At 47.4% G+C, this 25,089-nt stretch overlaps 1 protein-coding gene across 1 annotated transcript in view; it reads right to left on the reverse strand.

The window, feature by feature from the left end:
• ADAM19 (ADAM metallopeptidase domain 19) overlaps window positions 1-25,089 on the reverse strand; it is a gene marked incomplete at both ends in the record, with an annotated part of 82,251 nt that overhangs the window by 13,971 nt on the left and 43,191 nt on the right. Inside the window, 7 exons of the mRNA XM_080698624.1 lie at window positions 1,868-2,045; window positions 3,975-4,114; window positions 5,883-5,967; window positions 8,020-8,186; window positions 12,379-12,450; window positions 17,133-17,198; window positions 18,024-18,216. Of these exons, the coding sequence (XP_080554750.1) occupies window positions 1,868-2,045; window positions 3,975-4,114; window positions 5,883-5,967; window positions 8,020-8,186; window positions 12,379-12,450; window positions 17,133-17,198; window positions 18,024-18,216 (901 nt within the window). The remainder of the gene's footprint in view (window positions 1-1,867; window positions 2,046-3,974; window positions 4,115-5,882; window positions 5,968-8,019; window positions 8,187-12,378; window positions 12,451-17,132; window positions 17,199-18,023; window positions 18,217-25,089) is intronic.

A 25,089-nucleotide genomic window follows, 5' to 3' on the forward strand; every position in this document is an offset into this window, starting at 1 on the left:
TAAAGCCGGGCGTGGTGGTGCACGCTTGTAATCCCCGAGCTTGGGAGGCGGAGACAGGCGGATCGCTCAGGTTCGAAGCCAGCTGCGCTGGCTTAAGAGACTCTGTTGCCAAATAAAAAGTATAAAAATAGGTCTGGGAGTGTAGCCTGGAGGTAGAAGGGTTTCCAGGAACCCCAGTACCACCAAAAAAAAAAAAAAAAAAAAGAATATACACATTTATACAATCATCAGTAACACCACAGCTTAAATACAACTACATTTTGCATGAGAATATTTTCCCATATACCTCTATGTGATTACACTCATTTATAAAACCATGGCATCCATACTGCTCCTAATACAACTCCCTCCTTTCTGAAGGGTCTGGGCTCATCCTTTTGAAAGCTCATTGCAGTGGGGGTGGTAGTGTTTTTAACTATCCTTGCTTTATTCTGAAAGTTATGTGCTTGTGTTTTCTTTCTTTCTTTTTTTTAAGAATAGTGTTCTGAAGACAATGTTATAAAATCGGTTTTTTCCACATATACAGACCCTCAGTCTCACCCTATCACTTATTTTTATCCATGCATCCTTCCCCAATTTTGAGGCATGTGTTAGCACACATCTTTTCATCCTTCAAAAAAATAGAGATGAGACAATCCAGTTCTGCTTTTTGCAGAACAACGTGCTTCTGTTGAAAAGGACAGAGCTAAGCTGTGTGCCCTCCACATGGACTTTGAAGATCAGAAGGAAGGAAGGAGCTCGTCCACAAAGAGTCGGGCTCCCTCTTCCTCCTAGCAGCTCTTCCCAGGCTCCACAGCACTTCCTACATCCCCTTTCCATCATCTCTTCTCCAGGGGAAATAGCACGAGCTTGTTATTTTAAGCATCCTCCTAAGGCTCGTGTTCAAGTTCATATATCCGGCCAGCCGTGTGGCCTCCAGCATAAATTCAGCCCAGCTGGAGGGCCGAGAGAGCCATCTGCAGCTCACTGGGGAAGAGAGGGCCAACGTGCCACAGGATTGTGGCTTCTGGTTTGGCCAGATGCTCAAGAGAGCAACTCCACCCAGATTGTGAACACAAACACTGCCAGCCACAAACTATGAGAGGCTGCGGAAGGGTCCACCTGGGAGACTTAATGTCCACGGCCTACATGTGGTGGGGTCTTTGATAATCATGTGCAGGGAATGCCTGTGGATAAGAAATTATCTACTAGCTGGGCGTGATGGCCCACGCTTGTAATCCAGCATTTGGGAGGCTGAGACTGGAGGATTGCGGTTCGTGGACAGCCTCAGCTACTTAGTGAGGCCCTCTGCAACTCAGTGAGACCCTGTTTCAAAATAAAGAATAGCAGCCGGGCGTGGTGGTGCAAGCTTGTAATCCCAGCACTTGGGAGGCTGAGACATGAGGATTGCACAGGTTCGAAGCCAGCTTTGGCTACTTAGTGAGGATCTCAGCAACTTAGTGAGACCCTGTTTCCAAATAAAGTATAAAAAATAGGTCTGGGAGTATAACCTGGAGGTAGAAAAGCCCATGGGTTCTACCCCCCCAGTACCACAAAAACAAAACAAATAAATAAAGAATAGCTGGGCGTGGTGGACCACACTTGTAACCTAAGCATTTGGGAGGCTGAGACAGGAGGATCTCAGTTCACGGACAGCCTCAGCTACTTAGTGAGGCCTTTTGCAACTCAGTGAGACCCCGTTTCAAAATAAAGGCTAAAAAATAGGGCTGGGTATAGCTCAGAGGTAGAATGCCCCTGGGTTCCATCCCCAGTACTGCAAGAAAAAAAAAAAAAAAAAAGGAAAGAAATGATGATTGTACTCTCCTTTGACCTTGAGCTTGAAGCCAAGGCAAATCCTTGCCTCCCCCAGCACCCTCTCTGCACTCACCTCCTCTTCCCCGCAGTCGCACTCTTCGCCCTCCTCCAGGTACCCATTCCCACACCTCTGGCCTCCATACAGTGTCTTGGTGTCCGGCAGGTTGTAGAGACACATCCCACCACCTGACTGCAGGTACCTGTCCAGCTCCTTCTTGTTGCATCCGTTGAACACTCTGGGGTAGGGGTGCCTGGTGACAGCAGGGCTGGAATTAGCTGGGGGTCTGCTACCCATGTGGCCGAGTCCTCCTGGATGCAGACCGCACATCGCCCCATGCACAGAGCTTTCGCCCCCTTAGAACATTCACTGGTACATTAGCTTAGAACCCTCATCCTTAATCACGAGTCACCAACTGAGCCGTAATGCCTTTAACTTTTTTTAGTTCTTGTGTGGAAAAGGTGTTTGAGAATCAGGATAGTCATGTCTGCCCTGTGTTATGAGGGAGTTGTAATAAGTAAAGAGTGTTAGTTATAGTAGGTCTGGAGCTGAACAAAATATCGGCCAAGCTACACTTTTCCTGAAGCTGATGTCAGATGAATATTCTCTTGGGACAGAGGAAAAGGTCAAAAAAGGCCAAGATCGCAGGTTTAATTTCTTTGTGAGGCAGTGATAGGATCTTTATTCCATGGTACAGAGCAGAGTCTAGACCCCACCAGCCAGATCATGAACACGTGCTCTTTATCTTACAAGAAGAAAAGTTCCTAGGGCCCCAAGCTGTTGGAAATTTCAAAAGGACAGTGGTTCCCCTTGTGCAGTTTTGCTTTTCATGGTTTCAGTTACCCGGTATCAATTGTAACCTGAAAATATTAAATGGAAAATTCTGGAAATGAACAGCTTCTAAGTTTTAGATAAAATTTTAGAACGCTATTATGAGTCTTTATTACTAGCTATGGTTTTTAATATTTCTAGGATTACTGTATAGGAGAATACGTAATGCACCTTGGGTTCAGCACTACCTGTGGTTTCAGGCATCTGGAATGTCTTGGAACATATCCCCCACTTTACAAGGGGAAGCACTGTGCTGTGTTTTAGGTCTGCAAAAGGGAAGCCACTCTGCTCCCAATTCTATAAGCCAGCTAAAGGTGAGATGCTGGGTGATTTCCTTCAGTGGCAAAATATGCTACAAGGAACTTGTTACTAATAATTGTTCAACTTTGTGAAGAATTTAAATACCAATTAGGGGAGTAAATATGATTATAAGCCATTTTCTACAGATACTCCTTGAGTCTTGGAAAGGGGTGAATTTATCCGGGAACTCACAGGGGCCCATGTCACTGTGGCACTGTGTTACTGTGTCCTGCATGCTAATATCATTTTCTCTGTGTCACAGCTGAGAAATAATAACAAACACCAACCTCCGGAGCTCCAAGAAACCTGTATTTCCTCTTGGAGACACCGGAACACCACCGTTCACTAAGAGCATAAGCAGCCCCTAAAGGTTTAGAGCGAAGGAACACAATGTCCCACCATGATAACCTTCAAGGAATGACTTTGGCCTTGGAAGAACCCAGTTATTATGCCAGACACGAGAAGAGAGAGGTCTTCTGAAGAAATCCCAGAATCCTCTTTCAAAGGCTCTCTTTAGAAAACCTTTCCCAACTACAGGGAGATACAGCTGTTTTACGCTTGTTTCCTCTGGATAAACGCAACCTGCAGATTCCCTGAGGAGTCTCGGTGGGGTGTGTGAATGGTCCCTGTCTTTCTATTTGTTCTGAAAACTACATCAGCACCTTCGAACAAGTCTGAGATAGAAACAGCATTCCGTCCAGTGGGACAGAAGGACCCCAGGTTGTGGCCGTGATCAAAACAAGTCCTCATCCAAACCTCATGAAGGAAAAGACGGAGGTGGACAGGCCGATTTTATGGCCAAAGACCCTAAGACAGAAGTTAAATTTGTGTACAGTCTGGCCTGCTAGGGTTTGCGTGCTCTGCCCATGCACTGGTCCTCTTGGTCTTCTTCCAATTTGTTTGTGGTGCAAACCACATTCCTCCCTGAGTCCCCACCAGAGGCTTAACAGAGGTTCCTAGGGTCAGCGGGGAGGAACACTCGGGTCACACGGTCCTCGCTGCCTGGCCACCCCTCCCCTCCCACTCACCCCCACCCTTCCTGGTGACTCACCCGGTAGCAGCTGCCATGATGCAGCCCCCGTCAGCTTCATTGGCCGAGCAGCAGCCTGAAAAATCATGGCTCATGCCAAAGTTGTGGCCTATCTCATGGGCCACGGTGGCAGCCACGCCAATGGCGTTCTCAGAGTGGTCCTGCTCAGGGAGAAAGCTCAGGTCAAGAGGGCGGCCCCTTCCATCCCATCTCTACCTTTCTTAGCCAACCCTCACAGCTCCTCTCTGCAGATCCCTCTCCCTCTGGGCACTGCAAGCCCTCCATGCCTACTTTCACAGCAAGTCCAGAGCCAGTGTCATTACTAGGAAATCAAATGCTTAAAAGTCCATTCTCCTGAGGTCTTCAAGGATGCAGACCATGTTTGGCCCAAGGATAGATTCCCAGAACAAGAATGCTTTCTGAATAAATGAAAGAGAAGGATTCCCCTCCTCACCATTCTTCCTCTAAACATATGGATCTCTTCAGAAGGAAGGGCAATTGACAAAGGAATCACCGCCTTGGGTCAATCATGGTGTGCGCTGGCTCAGGAGTTTCTGAGAACATCCCATGAAACAGACACATCCCGGACACAGCATGTGGTGAAGCGTGTGATGCTTAATCAGCAAAAGCAAAAGCTAAGGATATAGGGAAAATCCAAACAAACTGAGCTGCACAAAGGTGCACACCTATAGTCTCAGCTTCTCGAGAGGCCGAGGCAGGAAAAATGACTACGCTGAGGAATTCAAGGTCAGCTTGGGCAACATAGCAAGATGCCACCTCAGGGAAGCAAGACAGTACAGCATAAGTTCACCAGGTGAGGTAAGCATGTCTGTCCTTGTTTTAAACTACATTATGATGTCCATCATGTGATTACGGTGCACCCATATGTATCTTAAAAGAATCCAATGGGGAAAAAACAAAACAAAACCAAAACAGCAAAGTAGAAGCAGCAAAAAGAGATTTACTTAATATGTGAGTGTGTGTATGTATGTTTTGCATTCTTTTCTTAATTCCCATTCTTACCCTAAAATTATAAACAATAAAATTATCTCTATTTTGCAATGGATGACACTTATTAAACTCATCCAAAGCCACATAGCTGCTCTTTGAAACTAATCCGTCCCCGCATTAGAGCCTGAGAATTAATGCCTCTTTGCCAATAAATAAATCCAGGATGGGTGGAGGGATGGACAAACAGATGGCTAGCAGGTTTCCTGATATCCACTCCTCGGTTAGAAATGAATAGTCAAAACACTCCCACAAAGTCAGAGAGAACTTCAAAAGAAGAGGAACTTTCTAACCACGGCTTGGGAACAGGCTTTCATTTCATAATGGCATATTAACAAGGCAAGATATGGATGACAAACATCGTCCTCTTCACCCACTTACTTCTCCGCAGCCCCAGCTTTGGAAATATGGGAGATCTAGTGACATATTCACACAACGACTTCAGGGCTCTCCTGAGCTCGAAAATTGAAAATAAACTACAATAATTGAAAATCCATCCCTGGGTACCTCTATCTCTTAGAACTTAATGACTTCATTTTAAACAATGGCCCTCTTGATATCAAAGCTTTTTTTATTCTTCTGCAACTATAAATACCAATTTATTATTATTATTATTATTATTATTATTATTATTTGGTATTGGGGATGGAACTTAGAATCTTTCTACCTCTGGGCTCCACTCCCAGACCTATTTTATATTTTATTTGGAAACAGGGTCTGAATAAGTGGCTTACAGCCTCACTAAGTATCTGCGGCTAGCTTCCAACCTGCATAATCCTCCTATCTCAGCCTCCCAAGTACTGGAATTACAAACGTGCGCCACCATGCCCAGCACCAATTATTTTTTGAAAGAGATGATATCTTGTCTTGGGAGACAGCTTTATTGCCTTCAGCAGCACCAACATGTTGGCCGAGACTCACCATGCTGACCCCTCCAGACTGGTAGATGGAGCACATGGCCATGAGGGGAGCCAGGCCGATGGTCGTGCCCTGGAAGGGCCTGCCCCTGCAAGATGTAGAGAGAGGGGAGCCTTAGGTGGAGGTCCAGACGGCTGTTCCCATGTGCCCGGGAGTGGGCAGCTGTCCCATGTTCTCCAGCCTCACTGACCTTTCCCGATCCCTCCCAGAGGAGGGGCCTGGTATCCCTTCCCACCTCTGGCTTCCTCTCACCTACCCGCTCTCTGCTCCAGAGAAATGGCAAGTGAGCAAAAGGTCACTTTCCCCCTATTAATATGCCCGTGGTTGATTCCCAGGAAGGAAACGGGCAGGGCTAGCAAAGCTCCATCCTATTCTCACTGAACAGGAAAGAGTCAGAGGGGTAAGTCGACGGGAGGGTGGCACAGGGCCTAATGCCAAAGTGAATCATGCCCCCTCCCACTTGGGGGAGCTGCTGCCAGGGTCCACGCCCCAGCCCTGGCTCCGAAGGACGAGCCTTGGGGAATAGAGGTGGAGGTCTGGCAGCAGCTGGGGGCCGAAGCTTCATTCTCTCATCACTCTGGGGCCATGAAAGCAGCTGGGTGCCTCGGGAGCTTCATGAAGTATGGCTGAGTGCAGGCAGGGAGGAGCCATTTCTGCCTTTGCTTTACAATTTTGACCCTTATCTATTAAGGGGCCAGCTATTTTTCCCCACAACCCTCACATATATCCAGGACAGGCAAGAAAAAGTAAGTGATGGACAAGGTTTTTGTGCATGCTGCAAACACACATCTACTTACAAAATTCCTACAGAAATCCATTACAGTACTTATCTTCATGCTTTTCCTCTTTAACTATGGTATCTTTTTCTTTTTTCTTTCCTTTCCTTTCCTTCTCTCTCTCTCTTCTTTCTTTCTTTCTTTCTTTCTTTCTTTCTTTCTTTCTTTCTTTCTTTCTTTCTTTCTTTCTTTCTTTTTGGCAGTGGTGGTGAAAAAACCCAGGGATTTGCACATTCCAGGTAAGTGCTCCACCACTGAGCCCTTGGCCTAGCCCTATATCACCATGAAAATGAAACTATTTTGTTACTTGGGGATCACTAGGATCTAGCAGAGAACGTGAGGCATGGTGGGTGCTTAGTAAGTGTGCGATTCAAGGCGGATTTCTCCTCAGAGGAACAACTTGCAAATATAAAATATCAAGTAGGGATTCATAGAGAGTGGCATACATTTTACGTATTACTTTGCAAATTGATATTTTATTAACTCAGACAGGGCTCTGAGAAACTCCTCCCAGAGACCTAGATTTAAGGCCTTGCCCAAAGCAGTGCCATGCTTTCAAAGTTCAGGCTAAAAGTGTGGGTAGCCAAAGACCCTTCTTAAATGAAGATCCTATTGTGATCACTCGTAGCTTAGGTTTTGGGGACAGTTATTTCCCACAGTTTCTTTTAAAGGTTAGCCCAAAGTTTAAATGTCTGTTAACTCAGAACTATAATTATGGAAAAGAGAAAAAAGATTTTACTGTGACTGCCTCGAAATACCTTTGAAAGCCAACACTAGTAAAAAAAAAAAAAAAAAACAACTTATAATTGCCCTCAGGGGACTGTCACACACCACTGGGACCCCATCAATGTCTGTTCCTTCCCTCTAGACCTGAAAAGCACTGAACCCAGTCTCTCCCCAGTGGTTGACTCCCACCAAGCACACAGCTCCTACATGTTTTGCCCATTCACCCATCTCAGGCACTCAGCCCTGAGCCCCTTGAATGCAAGTGAAGGGGAACCTGGGAATCCCCTCTCCTTCGCCTATGGTGGGGAGGAGCTCATGCTTTAGAACAAAGGGTGTTCCGGAGAAGACATGACCAACAGCCAGTCACCATCAGCTGAGCTGATTTTGGAGAAGCTGAATTTTCTTATGTAGGGGGCAAATGCTTCATAGAACTCTTATGACTTGTAAGCTTTTTAATATCTTCCGAGATACAATGTACATGCCTGAGAAATGCCTATTTATCTGGACCAGAGAGGTGAAGGATCCTTATCCAACCAGCTCTCCTTATGGGGAAAGAGAGGGCCCACTCTGAGTGCAGGCACCAGGCGCGAGGCTCTGGAGCCAATGTCGAGGCATCACACACAGAAGAGGCTACTCACGTGATTAACTGAGCATTGTCGTGTTTCTTGCGGAGGAGCAGCTTACGCCTCCAACTGAGAAATGACCACAGGGTAGTATACGGATTCTCGGAAACATCACACATGTTTTCGTGAGTCCACACTTCCAAACCCACAAGAGCAATCCGAATGTTCAAGGGTCGGTAAAACTGAAAGAGAGAAAAGCCACCGTTTCTGTGAACACCACCTGGGATTTATCAGCCTCTTCGTAGCCTAAGAGCTCAGAGCACAGACACCAGATCTCTCCTCTGCTCTTGGCTTCAAGGGAGACAGGGCAAGGAAGGACATGCTCGTCACTTTTAGAGGGGAATGTGGGAAGCACCAAGGGAGATGCACAAGGTTCTGGTGGCAAGCGGAGTGCCCTTGCTTAGAGAAGGGAGACCTGAGGTAGGATGCAATGTGGCCTCAAATAAATATAGGGCTACTGTGTGCAGAAAGGATCGGTGCTGCTCTGCCTGGTCCTCAAGTCGGGCTGGGGTCCGTAGGTAGAACAGACCTGAAGATTACTTTCATATTAAAGCAGGAGAAAAGATTTCAAACAGAGCTGATCAAGAGCCACGCTCTGCTTTCTTCTACAATAACTGTCTTTATCCTGGCTGAATGGACAGTTTTCTCTCTTAGTTTCTTACATGACCTTTACCTTTTTACATATATTTAAAAATTTCTCTTATGCATGAGTTTCTTAAAAATAGCTCTACTGAGGTATAATTTACACACCATAAAACCCACCCATCGAGTGTATAGCTCAGTAGTTTTTTTTATTAAGGCTAGCCAGTTTATAATACCATGAGACTCCAGCATCAGAATATTTTCATTATTCCAGGCAGAGCCCTCATGTCTGTTTACAGTTATTTCTCATTTTTACCCCCAGTTCTCAGATTTGCCTTTTCTGAACTTATTAAAGTATTGCCTTTTCTGCCGGGCGTGGTGGAGCACGCTTGTAATCCCCGCGCTTGGGAGGCAGAGACAGGAGGATCGCGCAGGTTCGAAGCCAGCCGCACGCGCTGGCTTAGGAGACCCCGTTTCCAAATATAAAATGTAAAAATAGGTCTGGGAGTGTAGCCCAGAGGTAGAAGGGCTTCCAGGAACCCCAGTACCACCACTAATAATAATAATAATAATAATAATAATAATAATAATAATAAATTGCCTTTTCTGGGCTTTTAAAAATAAACACAGTCCTACAATATAGACTATACACCTGGCTTCCTTCACTTAGCATAATGTTTTTGAAATTCATCCATGCAGTAGCCTGTATTGGTTTATCATTCCTTTTGCTGAATAATACCCCATTGTATGGCTATAAAAATTATATATGAATGTTTTTATTATGACTGTCACTGTTTTTGGAAGTAAATGAATACAAATGATATATAAGTAGATATGAATAAATGTCCTTTTATTTAAAATGAATAAATCAGCCAGGCGTGGTGGCGCACGCTTGTAATCCCCGCGCTTGGGAGGCAGAGACAGGAGGATCGCGCAGGTTCGAAGCCAGCCGCGCACGCTGGCTTAGGAGACCCTGTTTCCAAATAAAAATGTAAAAATAGGTCTGGGAGTGTAGCCCGGAGGTAGAAGGGCTTCCAGGAACCCCAGTACCACCAAAAAAACAACCTATTAATCTGTACAAGTAATATAGAGGCCATACAAGCCATATCAACAGGAAACAGAAAAGCCCATCTTAATCCAAAATTGCCAGGTACTTCCCCAGCTAAAAATAATAACCAGGACAACAATGTTTGTCAAACACTTTCTGTGCACTAAGCACTGTGGCTTAATAAGTTGGGGAAGCAGGACAAGTACCCATGCAGCAATATAACCTCAAAGCTTACTCATGCAGTATAATCTCAAAGTTCATGCCCAACCCTGTCCTGGTAAAGTGCTGGGGTATTTACAAGTCCAGGTAGCCACTTGCCCCCAAGAGACTGTGGTCTAAGATGGGCTCCAGATACTGCAAAAGACTGGTTTATTTCTACGGAAATTTTGATTTTTCCGTTTCATACCGCCTCCGGTTCTAATTTGAATGTGGGTCACCGGGGAGCTTTTACAGGAAGTAGACTTGGCCTTTTTTTTTTTTACAGCTAAGTGAAAATATGTTGGATCGGATTCATGATTCAGCCAATGAGTGCCGTTCATTTCAATTTTAGTGCAACAGTCTTTCAGTTCAAGTGGCTCCTAGGTCAGCAAGCCTCAAAAATATGTGTGTGTCTTGTGTGCACACGTGCATACACACACATGCACACACACCCGTGAATAATGAGCCTCAGCTGTTAGGGAGAGAAGCCAAGAGCTCCAGAGTGGGCCAAGCTACGAGACGTGGGCTCCAACTGCAGACACCTCTCTTCTCCCTCTACTTTTTTATCTTTTCTCTTTTGATTTCTACACTCTTTCCATTTTTCATCAGACACCCTGGTTCTATCATTCAGACCAGAAGGAGAGCTCTCCCAGGGGAGACCCAGCCAAGCCCCCTCTCCCACCTGGTCTCCAGAACAATAAATGTCCGGGTGACATCAGGATCTGCCTCCTGGACACCCCTGGGAGGCAGCTTTTTCTTGTTTTCCCAGATGTTGAGTGTCTGGGTTGCAGGATCTTTCAAATGTTATTGTTGAGTGAACTGGAAAGGGGGGAGAGGGCTTTGCAGTGTCCCAGGAGCCTGCCTTCCAGGAAATGCCAGGGTTCAACTTTCACCTATCATTAGCCCAGTGTTTCCAGGGCCACTGAGGACAGAACAGGAGCACAGGGCAGACAGCCTCTCATCTGATGACCTCAACACACTGCCAAACTGGCTTGCGAGTCCCTAAAAATTATTTCATTCTCTCTTCTTTATCCTCTAGTGTTTAGAGGGGAAAAAAAATTCTCCTTTGGACCCGGGACCCATGAATCCCTAGCGGGCCCAGGGTTCAGCTTTCAAATTTTTATGAGTGTCCTGAACTTGTTTAATTCATGTTATCAGATCCTTGAAGAGCTGTGTGACCCTGAATGCATCCAAGCCTACTTTTTTTTTTTTAAGCAAGTCTAATTTTAAAAACTATACACTACTAGCATGTCAAGGTAACTGTTGTTACCTGTAACCTTCTGATAATAGGTAATAAACTTCTGCTTTTACCTTCTAGTAATACTATCATTCTGGGTTACCTTTTCTGCATTTTTTTTTGTCCTAAAACAACTACCCTCTTTCAGAAATACAAATATTTCCAAGTCCTAGACCAGCCTATGTTAACTAAATTAAAAAATGTGAGTATTTCCTAAGTGTATGTTGTAAAAGATCCTGACCTAGGAGAGTTAACCACTTGTCTAGTATTTCTAAAAGATAAGAAATAATTTTGGATAGTTTTACAGATAGAAACTTTGCAAACTGACACAAAACAACCCATTCCCTCCAGCATTTGGGAGGCTGAGACAGGAGGATCTCAGTTCATAGCCAGCCTCAGCTACTCAGGCCCTTTGCAACTCAGTGAGACCCTGTTTCCAAATAAAGAATAAAAAATAGGGCTGGGTGTATAGCTTGGATTTAGAATACCACTGGACTCTATCACCATAGCACACACATAAAAAAAATCCCCCAACTTTCAAGTCTGTGTACCTTTCTCATCCTGACAAAACCTCAATTCCCTTCTAAGTCAGAGAAACACTGAGCTTTTAACCTGAAATAAATCTTTAACACCTATAAAACACTCTTAACCTGGGCTCTCCCATACCTTTACTTTTTCTGGAGCCATTGTGGGGGTGAAGAAGGGACTCAGAGGACAGTGCTCACTCACTCCTGCTCCAGCTGAGAGGAGTCTGTTTTCATAGGACTTTGGCATAAGATTTAATTTTTTTTTTTTTTTTTTTTTTTTTTTTGGTGGTACTGGGGTTCCTGGAAGCCCTTCTACCTCTGGGCTATACTCCCAGACCTATTTTTACATTTTTATTTGGAAGCAGGGTCTCTTAAGCCAGCACGCGTGGCTGGCTTCGAACCTGTGCGATCTTCCTGTCTCTGCCTCCCAAGCATGGGGATTACAAGCATGCGCCACCACGCCCGGCAAGATTTAATTTTAATAAAGAATTCCACCAGAAAAAAAATAACTGAAAGCCACTGATTTAGGCCAATATCTCCACTTTATAAATTCAAACACACTAAAGAATTGCAACCAAAGAAGATGGGTGACTTGCCTACAGTTGCCTGGTACAGGACTCTGTGGTGTCTACCCCAAGCCTGGATGACATTGCTCATCCCCCTTGGAAGCTGGATGTGGCAGCCAGCCCAGCAGAAGGCAGCTCTCGGGACATGCGCTCTCCTGTCCTGAGGCCCCTCTGAGGTGCTGGCACCTGTCCCCTCAAGTACACACCTGGTCTCACCTTATCAACATAATTGGCGACCTCTACGAGCTTGCGTCTGGTGGCATCCAGGTCCAGTCGATTCTTCAGAAACTGAATGGAACAAACAGAACCAGGTGAGAACCCAGAGCCTCTCCCAGAGCGCTTCCTGTGCCCTCTCACTTGTCTTTGTCTTGGTTCTTATTTTCTTCTGTCTTCTATGAGCAGTCATTTCAAGGTAGCTGTCTTCCCTCCCACAGTGACATCTCACGGACGACAGGACCTGGACCATATCCATCTTGATATCTCCATGGACCAGCTCAGTGCAGGGCACAGAGCAGGCATTGTGTAGGAAGCTGAATTGTCTTCTTCTAACCCTCGGAGTAAATCTTAATTTTCTGCCCTTCAAATGATAAGATGTCCAGGAAACTCCCGTGGGTGTTTAGAAGAGGGACTGATCTGATTTGTGCCCTGGTCATCAAGCTGATAAGAAGCCACATCACACATGAGGCTCACTGACATGTGGTTGATCAACACAGGCCACGCCATTGGTAAGTGACCACTACAGGCCAGGTCTCCTGCCTAGCACTGGGCGGGACACAACAGAATGTGAGCTCTTGCTCCTAGACTAGAGGAACATCAATTAAAACGGTGAGAGGACCAGAAGTACTATAATAACAGACCCCTGTATTTACGGAATACACAATAAAAATTGGCTAAGAAATGACTGCAATGAGGGGCCACAGGAAGGACACACAGCAGGTGCTGGCAACGTGACCATAGACAGTAGCAGATAGGTTTCATCTCGCACCACACTCAGGCAGTGCCTTCCATGGTGAGCAGAGTTCCAAGACTGCTTGAGACTGAAATCAGACCTTTCTAATCGAGCACAAGAAAGAGTGCTGTGATGGATTAGGGATGTCTGCAGGGGTACCACAGGAGGATAGAACAGTATGAACACACCATTCCTACCTCCAAAGGATATTCCCTCTCTCTCTCTCTCTCTCTCTCTCTCTCTCTCTCTCTCCCTCCCTCCCTCTCTCTCTCCTACAATAATGAAGGGAAGGTTTGCAATGCCAAGATAAAATTTTCTATAATTGCAATCCCAATTTGCAAATGATAGGCATCTCCTGTATATGGCCATAGCTACATAAATTCTGGGTACCTATTAGATTTACTATAGGTATGCACCATATGTTACTTCAATTCCAAACCTTCACACCCTCCCAAGAATATCCAGGCCAAACTCAAAAAATCAGCCAAATAAAACACCTTGGGGTATGTGTTTGACCTGGGGTGTGTCTCAGTCTTTATTCAGGGAAGAAACCAGCTGCTTCCTCTTTTCTTCTAGACTAAAGGAGCTTCAATTAAAATGATAAGAGAACTGGAAGTAAGTAACCATGAAGACAGACTGGGTATTTAAGGAGAACACAATTAAAATGGGCTAAGAGAACACCCACAGAAACAACTGCCAGGAGAGGCCATAGAAAAGGACCCACAGGGCTGGACATTCCTGGCTTCCTTGGGACTGTTAATCACCAACAGACTCTCGCTGTCCTCCTGCTTTCTACAGAGGTAAATCCTAAGACTCTGTGATGCAGACCTTTCCAAAATGTTAATCACAGAAGTTTCCATTATGAAAGCCTTTCAATTTCCAAATTGGTCTCATGGCACAGAAAGTACTGGAGCATTTCCATTCACTTAGTAAATATTTATTAGAACACCGAGGCCAAATTTCACTGTATTTCAAACATGTTATCCTACCCACAAACAAGAAAGCCCAATAAGGCCACCATGGTTGGAGTGTATCATGTTGTCCAGATAGTCTGAAGGAGTTAGTAAGCTTTCCATAAAGGGCCAGGTAGTAAATATTCCTGGTTTTCTGGGCCATACTGTCTCTATTATAGTTATCCGGCTCTTCTTTGGTGGCCCAGAAGCAGCCAAGGTAATAGTAAACCAATGGGCTTCGCTGTGTTTGCAGCAAAACTGCTTACGAAGACACGTGGCAGATTGAATTTGGCCCCAGGTTATAGTTTTCAAACCCTTGTTCTAAGGAAAAAACATGCTGGGCATAGTGGCACATGCCTGTAATCCTAATACTTGGGAGGCTGAGACAGGAGGATTGAAGGTTTGAGAACAGCCTCCACAACACAGACTCTCAACAACCTAGGAAGAGTCTAGGTTGATTGACTCAAAAGCAAGAAATAAAATAGGGCTGGGGGTGTAGTTCAGAGGTAGAGAGCCCCTGGGGTCGATTCCGAGTATGAAGAAAGAAAAAAGAAGGAGGGAGGGAGAGAGGGAAGGAAGGAAGGAAGGAAAGAAGGAAGGAAGGAAGGAAGGAAGGAAGGAAGGAAGGAAGGGAGTCAATGCTACATTTTCTAGGGTGACACTGGAATTATAACATGGTGTGTCACCATCTCTCCCAGCTACCCACATCCTGTGGGTACCTTGACAGCCCTTCACAGGCCTGTCCTATCCACCCCACATCACCCCTGCTCTTTGTTCCCTGTTCATTTCAGAAGGAACACGCCAAGAGCCTCCCTGATGCTCCCCCAGCCCGGCGACTGAGGAGCTGCTGCCCATTTTCACAGCTGACAGCGCTTCTGGGCCTCACTTTCCCACTCCAAGCACCCCCTCTCTGCTCCAAGAGCAGGCCCAGTGGAGAAGGCTGTGCTTTCTCAGCACCAGGTTGTAAACCAAAGGTAAAGCAGCCCTCTCTTTCTCTGTCTTCCCTGATGAAGTAATTGTCAGGAAGACACTTCTGCCTGCAGAGGATGAGAGGCGGGGAGAGGGAGTGAGAGGTGGTGCAGGGGCCGATTCGTGAGCCTATTACACCCCCTGCTCCACCCATCCCGTGAATCACTGGCGGCCTTCAGCTGAGAGCCTGGGAGCGCCCAGGATCCTGAGAAATGTGTGCTTTTCCTTCCCCAGCTGGCTGCAGGAATTGCAGCCCTGCAGGGAACACACCTCAGGAAAAACACCCCACCTTTCAACCAGAGCAGCAGGGTTTCTGTATGCTTGACTATTGGGGTCCCAGGACTTTCTTCTTATCAAAGGATTCTATGACTGGGGGGGGGGAGATAGTGGCTCTAGACCTCTTTATTCATGGATCTTAGAGAATTAAGTGGGAAAATGTCCTGGAGTTGCAAGAGCTCAGCTCTCCTGGCATGGAAGGTCCTGCAGGGTGGGGCCTCTCTGCGGCCTGGCTGCCTTCAAAATCAGTTCTGGGTTGTATTCCCCATGACCCTCTCCATCCCACACACATACTTGCCTTTGGAAAGAACACAAAAGACCTTGAAAACACACACACACACACACACACACACACACACACCACTGTTGGAAAAACCCATACCAATGTCAACTGAAAAGCTGAAGTCTTCTCAAAGAGGAATGCAGTGCTCCCTTTCTGGAAGGCCCTTCACCTCAACTCCTCCGTGTCCTTGGAGACAGCTCTAAGGCCACCTCCTCCTGCCACTAATGCTGGAAGACAGAGCTTCAGGACTGCAGTCCGGCATTCTTCCCACTACCTGTCTCAGCCTACAGATGCGGGATGCGGGATCGTGGACTAGCAAGAGCCACCTTAGAAAGAGGCCCTTTAGGGAGCCGGTGAGCCCTTCTGGATGGAGTGAGCCCTGTGAGGGTTGAAATGAGCCCTGCTGGCAGAGGAGCCCAGGCGAGCACAGTGTAACAACACAACACATCTTGGTGGGGCACGGGGCACAGAGGCTATGCTTGGTTATGTGGGGGTCTCTGAAGAAAGTGAGCATCGGCTAAGGTAGGCAAATACAGGCTGTGGGGTCGAACCCACTCTTTAGGGGTCATCTTCAACATCACCATACAGAGAGGCTTTCCCCAAGTCCCCAAGCCCTGCTGGGTCCTCCTCTCTGTGCACTCGAATCTGCCCTGATGAGCCACCTTCAAAGCTATCAACTTCAGGACAATAGAGTTTTTTGTCATTGGCAAGCCCCAGGATGACAGGGAGGGGCCTTCCTGAGAGCTGTGCTCGGCACATCACAGACGGCCAGGAAATCACTGATGAATAAAGAGAATGAATGAGTGGGCTGGGAGCATGGTCGTCACATCCAGAGCCTGTCCAGCTGAAGGGGTCTGGACTAAAGGCCCCCCTGTCGGTCAGTGGGTCAGTGGTTCCCACAACTGCCTGTGCATCAGAATCCCCCAAAGGCCTTGTCTACACACAGACCGCCGGACCCAACCCTGGCAGTTCTGGGTTCCGTAGCTCTGGGGTGAGGTCTGAGAATTTGCACTTATCACTGGTTCCCAAGTGTTTCTGCTGCTGGTCTGGGGGCCACATTTCGGGAACTATGGCTTTATGTTCACATTTGGTGTCAACGTGGTTATAAACACAAACCCACAGGCAGCAAGAAAATGGTACTCTGTCAGATGATGGAGAATGTATGCATTCTCTTTGCAAAAGCAAAGATTTAAAAATGCTCTTGGGTGAATTCATGGACACCCCTGAGAATAAGTATCAGAACCTTAGGGCCTTCCAAGCCAGTCTGAAAAATGTCAATCCAGATAACGGCTCTGATTTTCTTTCTGAGTGGTGTATCAAGCTCAAAAAGGCTTTCCTTGGATTAGGCTCCCTCCCACCTCAAAAAAAGATATTTAAAATGGCAACAATAAAGAGCCGTTGGTTAGATTTAAGGTCAGACATCATCTGATGAAGCAGAGGAAGATACATGTGCCAGCATTTCCCCAAAGCCACTCGAGGCCTGGAACGGAGGCTGTCAAGGGAGCCGTTCTTTGGCCCAAACCCGTGGGCTCTGGCTTACCTCTGCATAATCAGCCACAAGGTAGAGCTCCACGTACTTCATGGAGTTTACAGCTTCCCTTTTCATCTAGGAAAGAGAAATAAGCAGATGAGAGCTGTAGAAACGATGAGCTTGGCCGCATTCCAGAAAGTTGCTGAGAAACAGAGCCAGGTAATGAGCAGCGGGCTTTCTTCATTATTTTGTACTCAATGGCCTGAGGCAGTCCTGCTGTGGCCGCCCACAGCCTTACCACCACGCCCTCCTCCTGAGTTTGGTCTTTGCCAGATTCTGTTCTGGGACATGAGATCCCATCTATCCATCTATTCTTCTTTTTTTTTGTTTTTTTGTAGGTCTGGGGATGGAACCCAGGGGCATTTGACCTCCAAGCTACACTCCCTGCCCTATTTTTTAAAATTTATTTTGAAACAGGGTCTCACTAAGTTGCAGAGGGCCTCACTAAGTAGCTGAGGCTGTCTGCAAACCACCATCCTCCCGTCTCAGCCTCCCGAATGCTGCTGGGATTACAAGCGTGCGCCACCATGCCCAGCTGAAATCCCAAGATCGTTAAGCCACATACCTCTATTTTCTATGTTAATAAATAACATTTTGTATAGAAAGTGACTATTTCAAAAGGGGGAGCATACTTATTTTTTTTTATTGTCTGCCTTTCATAGTTTCTGAAACCAGCATCTCAGAGTGTTTTAAATATAGAAGCATTCCCCCCCCAAATCAGTTATCTTCTTATGAGTGTCTCACATTCAACCATGACTTAGAATAAAAGAAGAAAGTTCCTTCCTCCTTCTCAGCCATCCTCCTTCAATTTAAAAATACTCCTGGATTCCACGTAAGGATGCTCAGAGGGGCCAAGCCTAGCCCCGTGTTGACTGCCGCATAGAGAGCTTTGAAACTCACCCTGCGAGGTCGTTTCTTGGTCTGGTGTGTAAACTGACGGCTCCAGTCCCTGGCGGTGGGACTGGAGTGCTGGAACCCACAGTTCCCCGGGGGCTGCTTGAGATGTTCGGATCTGTAAATAAGGTGTTGGCCCCCGCCACCAGGGAGGGGCTCGAGGATGTAGCTGAGGTTACTGCCCACCACGATCAGTCCTCTGTTGATAGAGAAATAGAATCTCTGGTCAAGGATGACAGTCCTGGAAAAATCTCTTGCACATGGCTGTTGCAAAATGAAACCGCTGTTTCTGAACACTGACTCTTCACTTTATTCTGGGGGCCATGAACCTCTTTGTGAGGATCCCTGTGCAACCTCAGTCTTCTCTCTTAGAGAAATACACATGGATATAAGATGCAACCCCTAATCTCAGGGCCCCTGGACCCTCGAAAACTCATCAAGGGGCTCCCGGGTAAGAATCTCTGAGCTAGATAAAGAGGCTCAAAAGATGTTTTTAAAACTGTGCCTGGGCAGGAATAATCCTAGTACCTGGAAAGCTGGGAAAGAAGGATCTCGGGTTTGAGGTCAGTGCCCGAGACAGTCAATACTGATAACAAATGGTAGAAGCGGGATTCCAGTAGTCCTCCCTAACCAAACAGCCTGTGATGGATCACAGGCCAAGAGCTCATGGATGCAGAAAAGGCAGCTTAGTGGCCAGAGGAAGCTCACTGGCCTGTGGGTGAAGAGAACCTGGGTCTCTTTGATCCTCCACAAATGTCTTCCATCACTCAGAGCCTCAGTTTCCACACCCTAAAATGGAATTATTTTTTTTCCCACTAACTTATCAGGACTCTTGGAGAAGTAAATGAAAGACAGGTGTCGCTGTGCTTGGAAGCCCAAGCTAGAGACACAGTGATGACATTCTTCTGTGCCCCAGGGCTCCGCGCAGTGAGGCAGCCGCTCGGTTAAGTGACGAGCCCAGCCAAGCATGTGTGTGATTGCTTTCTTACTCAGGGATTCTAGCCCGGTCCTCAGAACAAAGATGTACGTTCATGCATTTTAGTCTTTTACTCACTAAGCTTTTACTCCCTTCTAGAAGCAATCTAGACACAATCCGGGTCCTGAAGTACAGTCTTCCCTCAGTATCCATGGGGATGGATTGATTCCACAATCACCAACGATATTAACATCACAGACTTTCAAGTCTCCAATATAAAATAGTATAAAATTATGACTCTCACCCTCCTGTTCACTTTAAATCATCTCTAGATTACTTCTAATACCAAATACAACGTGGTGTGTAAATAATCATCATACTCTTTTGTTTAGGGAATAATGTCAAAAAAAGCCGCTATATATTCAGTAGAGATGCCAATATTTTTCAAAAACTTTCCATTTTTGGTTGCTTGAACCTGCAGATGAAACACCATGGATAGAGGACCGACTACAATCCATGGTCCATGGGAGGGTATGCCTTCATCCCACCATAATGAATAGCCTCCTCTTAGGGGCCAGGAGCTAGTTGTTGAAGATGGAGTCATGAGACAAAGTCCTGCCCTTGTGAAACAGAGTCTAAACACAGAGGGACCATAAAGGCTTCAACAGTCCTCACGGTGATGGATAGACGCAGCCACTGAGAGTGCTACATCAGAAAGGGCTCCTAGAGCCAGTCTAGACTCAAGAAGAGGGCCACACTTCCTATCTACTATTCCCACAAAGAAGTCACCAAGAGATGGCCGGCACAGCAGGTACTAGCCATCCTTGATGCAGGCCAATACCTGCTATACTATAGCAAGGGCCCAGAGTCACCCCCAGGCTCAGGCAGTGCCTTACGTGCCCCCAAACCTCACCCAGACTCCCCTGCAGCCAGATATCCAAACTAGAAGCATCACCAGCTCAGAGTCCCTGCCGCTGTGAACCAGCAGGGCTTGCTCTAGTTGTCTTGGTTCTACCGCCACCCTCTTGGGATGCCCGCCCAGGTTTTGCCCTTCGGGAAGTGTCTAATGATGCTCACAGGAAAGATAGCGCCAGGCTCTGCTCTGCGGCGGCCCCACCCAGATCCCATCCCCGGCTGACCCCTTTCTGTGCCAGCTGCCTCCCCAGGGGTGACGCAGCAGCCTCATCCCAGCCCCTGGGCGGAGGCCTGAGGTACTCCAGCAACAGCTGGAGCCGGAGTGAGCAAAGAACAAGGGTCACATTCACTCCCTGATTCAGACAGGAAAGGGCGAGGGCGAGGGTGAGGGCTGCCGCGGCAGCCTGTTCCCGAGCTGTCTTCCCGTCTTCATGGACCAACACCTCTCTTGCCACCTCAGTTTCCTTCAATGGCCACCAGTGTTGGAAACGAGTGTGCCAGGGTGGTGGCTGCAGAGATTATACCAGGGAGTGGAAACTCCCATATCAGAATGGGTGAGCATTCCAGTGAAAGGCCACCAGGGAGAGTTGGCCTGATGTCACATGGACGAGCCTCTGGGCCAAATAGGTCAGAGGCCAAGCCTGACCTTGGAGCACAGCAGAGGACTGTCATCATGGCGGCTGCAAGTTACTGTGCCTTTTGCCGTAACTAAGCTAAGCATTATTACTCACACTAGTCTTTATGAATCTCACGCATACTCTCTCCATGGTATAAATGGGGAAATGAAAGGCAGCTCCAGTATGGCTGTGAGTGAAGTGCCAGCAACTCCCTCTGAAGCGTGACTGGCCATCACCCAACTGGACCCTGTGAGGTGGGACCAGTTTCCTGGAAGATGAGAAGACATGGCAGTGTTCAGTCTATTTCCCATCTTCAGATACTGAGCACTGAGAGTGAGCCCTGTGCCAGGCACCGTGTTCACAAGCGCTACCCTCACTTCATTCCTACATCAATTACAAGACAGGCACACTACCAGGTATGGTGGTGCACGCCTGCAATCCCAGTATCTGGGAGGCTGAGGCAGGAGGATTACAGGTTCAAGATCAGCCTCAACAATTTATTGAGACTCTCAGCATCTAGCAAGATCTCCTTTCCAAAAAAATATGTATAAATGGGCTGGGGGTGTAGAATACCTCCTGGGTCAATTCCCAGTACCACAAAAATTAATAAACAAATAGTTAAGCAGGACTATAATGGGTCTCCTTTAATAGATGAGGAATCTGGGGCTCAGGGAGACTAAACTATACACTGTCATGGATGATCTGGGGCTACAGATTTAAGGACCACCGATTCTGTATCCCAGAGTTTGGGATTCTATGCTATCCATGCCCATCAGTGAGTTCTCAACCTAAGCTTGAAGCTCCCACAGCCCGAGCTCCTGGCACTAGCAGTTAGAATACTCTACAGTGTTACACACAGTGTCTAACCAGCCTGTGATACCCAGACCTGGGGCCCTCAGCATCTGCGTTGCTAGGTCCCCATGTGATTCCCTGCACAGCCACACTGGGAGCTTTGGCCAGGAGTCTATGCTCGGCAGCCGCTGCTCCTCACAGGGCCCCAGCAATTCTGTCTCCAGGAGTGTGCAGATTACAGTTTGAGAAGCACAGGCCTAGAAAGTCACTGGAGGTCCTCCCAGCAGTAGGATTCTGTGTCAACTCCCTTTCCTCCCCACACTGGGGAGATTCCTCTGTGTCCCAGCTGCAATCCCCTGGGTCCCTAGGGGTGGAGGAGAGGCCAGCACAAGCCCCAGCACTCTGCAGCGAAGCCCAGCATTCCTAATGGGGGATTCCTGACCACGTGGTTCTGGGGGCTCTCTCCTGCTGTCGCACATAAGTCCTCTCTCTGCCCTCCCCCAAGCAGTCGTCCCTGCTTCCCAGAGCCTCGGTTGATCTAATTTGCTAAATGGGAGTTAGCACTGGCCAGGAGGCAGCGCGGGGCCCAAGAGGCCAGGTGGCCAGAGCCTCACACACTACTCTCCTTTCTCACCTCTATCTCATTCCTCATCATGAAACGCGTGACAAAAATGAAACTGTACAGAGGAACCCGGGCAGGTCAGGCCACAGGCAGCTCGTGTTTAACCCACAAATAACGGAAAGACTCATACAAATGCATTCCGCAGGGAAATAGGCAAGAATCGCCTCCCAGAAACTGGTCCATTCACAGTTAAACCCACAGAGACCTATCTGACATCCCTGCATCCAGAGCCACCAGAGAGATAACGACCCTGTTCCTCTTCTTCCCTCCCCCACCACTACCCTAATGGGTATCCATGTAAGGGGGGTTACAGGGAATGCCAAAGGTGGCACCTAGAAAGAAGAGAATGTGTGCAGGTGTTCTGCTCCCTCGGGACGGGCTGGCAGGGCCCAGAATTTTGGCTCTGGAGAGAGTCAAACCTGGATTCAAATTCTGACTCTGCCGTCTCCAAGCTCTGTGACCCAGTAGGATGAGATAATACTGCCCATCTTCCAGGGCTGCATGCCAATGGACCGACACAATAAGCAATGCTTACTAAGAACCCGGGTAACATTTTTAAAACCGGGCATGATGGCACACACCTGTAATCCCAGCATTCAGGAGGCTGAAACAGGAGGACCATGGCTCGTGGACAGCCCCAGATACTTAGTGAAGCCCTTTGAAGCTCAGTGAGACCCTGCTTCCAAATAAAGAATGAAAAATAGGGCAGGGGTAGAGCTCGGAGGTAGAATACCCTGGGTTAAATCCCCAGTACCACACACACACACACACACACACACACACACACACAGACACACAACTTAGCTAAAAGTCACTACACATGTATTGTATATTAAGCAAGTGAGCTGCTTTTTTTTTGGAAGCCATTGGACACATGATTCCAGCACCTGCTGGGGGCAGGAGCTTCACTGCCATGGTGAATACAGTATGATCCAGACAAGGCCCCGGAAGGCCAAGGACCTGGCGCTCACCACGCAACGTGAAGCCACCAGTGACGCCAGTGGTTCCCACCCTGCAGGTGAGGAGCCGGAGACTTGAGACCTGCAGTGGCTTGCCAAGGCTCAAAGTCAGGAACTGTTTGACTCCAGAATCTAAACTTGTCACAACCTTCCATGGCTTAACCCCCTCAACGCCTGATACAAAAGGAGCGTTTATTACCAATTCTGCGGAAGGGAAGTAAGGTTTGGGGGCTTAGTTTCACTTTGTTTGTGTGTTTGTTATTGGTACTGGTGGTTGAATCCAGGGACATTCTACCACCGAGCTAGAACCCCAGTGTTATTTGTATTGGAAACAGGGTCTTGCTTAGTTGCTGAGGGTCTAAGTTGCTGAGACTAGCCTTTAACCTGCGATCTCCCTGTCTCGGTCTCCTGTCTACTGGGATGATAGGCGTGTGCCACCATGTCTGACTAGGGAGGTGAGGTTTTTAAAGGGGAAAGGAACGTGTCATCTCTTAGGTTCGACTTGAGTTTGAGGCCACAGGTTTTAACACCGCAGCTGCGCTGGCTGCTCCCCCCCTCCCCGTCCCCCGCAGGATCTGACTGGAGCCACTAGCACGAGACTCCGGCTCTCAAATCTCAAACCTGCAGCCTTGGTTTCTTAAGGTGTGCAATTAGAAGGCTAGAAAGTAAGGCCGGGGGACCCCAGCAGACAGAGGGTGCACAGCAGAACCCCATGGGTGGCCTGCCTGGCTTCCCCCGTCAGCCCGGCTGCTGGAACGATTTACAGGACACGCCAAGTTCCCATTGCTCCAGATGGAGGGGACAGAGGAAGCCCAGAGAGAAGCAGGTCACACCTGCGCGTTCTGTTTCCTCTTTCTTGGGATGGACTCTGTTTACTTGTGGACTGCAGGTGGCGGAGGCTGCGCCTGTAAACACAGCCCAGAGGCCAGTTGGCTTGGCTCGGTCCAGTGGGGGATTTGAGGCCACTCTGTTATCGCCTCCCAGCCAAAGCCTATTTCCTGCTTAATTCCCTCTGGTGACTCAACACATGGCCGTACCAAGAACGACTTGATTCATAAGCACACATGTAGAACTTGCAGGGAGAGGGGCCTTCGATTTTTATGGGAACCTGGCTAAGCCTTAGCATGCTTTCACTGTTTATAAGAAGACAGAGAGTCCTTGTGCTTATAAAGTGCCATCGACTTAACTAAGCACCTACACATAAGTCTCCATCATGCCTATCATTCATGCTTGTTTTATAAATGAGAAAATTTCTCTCCTTCCTCCCTCCCTTCCTTCCTTCCTACCTTCCTCCCTTCTCCTCCCCTCCTCTCCCTCCTACCTTCCTCACTTTTCCTTCCTTCCTTCCTTCCTTCCTTCCTTCCTTCCTTCCTTCCTTCCTTCCTTCTTTCCATCCTGAGGATTGAACACAGGGATATCCTACTCCAAGCTATACCCCCAACTCCTTGAGAAAATGGAGAACTGTGACAATTATAATGGGTGTTTTTCCTCCACCTATGTACAGAAAGAGCCCACAATAGACACACAATATTAATTTGCTAGACAAAAGGAGCAATCGTTGAGTAAATCCACTGATACAGAGGGGAAGGATACATCGGGGGCCACCTCCCACCAGCTCACAAGAGCTAACATATTCCCAATTCTGCCTTCAATAACACCATGTCGGTAGCTTGAAATTGGTCATGACAGGAGTGTTTTTTTTTTTACCAGCCTACAGGCAAATGCTACAAATCAGAGCTTGTTTCTTTTCTCCAGTGAGTTTACCAGCACACTGGGTAAAGGCACCGCCTACCCTAGGCAATAAGGATAGGCAATTGGAACTGAGCTTTTTTAGACTATCATCCATTAAAAATAAAGAAAGAGGGGAAGAGTAGGAGTCTAAATAGTATTTATCACTTCTACATGGGTAGGAACAAGGGCAGGCTGCTGGAGACAGATATTTGAGATATAATTCACATACTGAAGCAACACACATCCTCAGGTATAACCCATAATGTGCACAGGAATTGCCTAGAGATCTTGGTAAAATGCAGATGAGAATCCGGCAGGTCTGCGTGGACCCGAGACACTGGGTTTTGAACAAGCTCCCGGGTGAGGCCAACGCTGCTTATTTACAGACCATACCGGGAGCGGCCAGGCTTCACAGGAGCCTGGCAGCTACGTGCCGGCAGCGCTAACGGACAGTAGCATCTAATCCTCACATCGTGTATATATTCTCTTTATCTACCTTTTACAAATGAGACCAGAGAGA

The sequence above is a fragment of the Muscardinus avellanarius genome (assembly GCF_963383645.1).
Source record: "Muscardinus avellanarius genome assembly, chromosome: 7".
NCBI classification, from domain to species: domain Eukaryota; kingdom Metazoa; phylum Chordata; class Mammalia; order Rodentia; family Gliridae; genus Muscardinus; species Muscardinus avellanarius.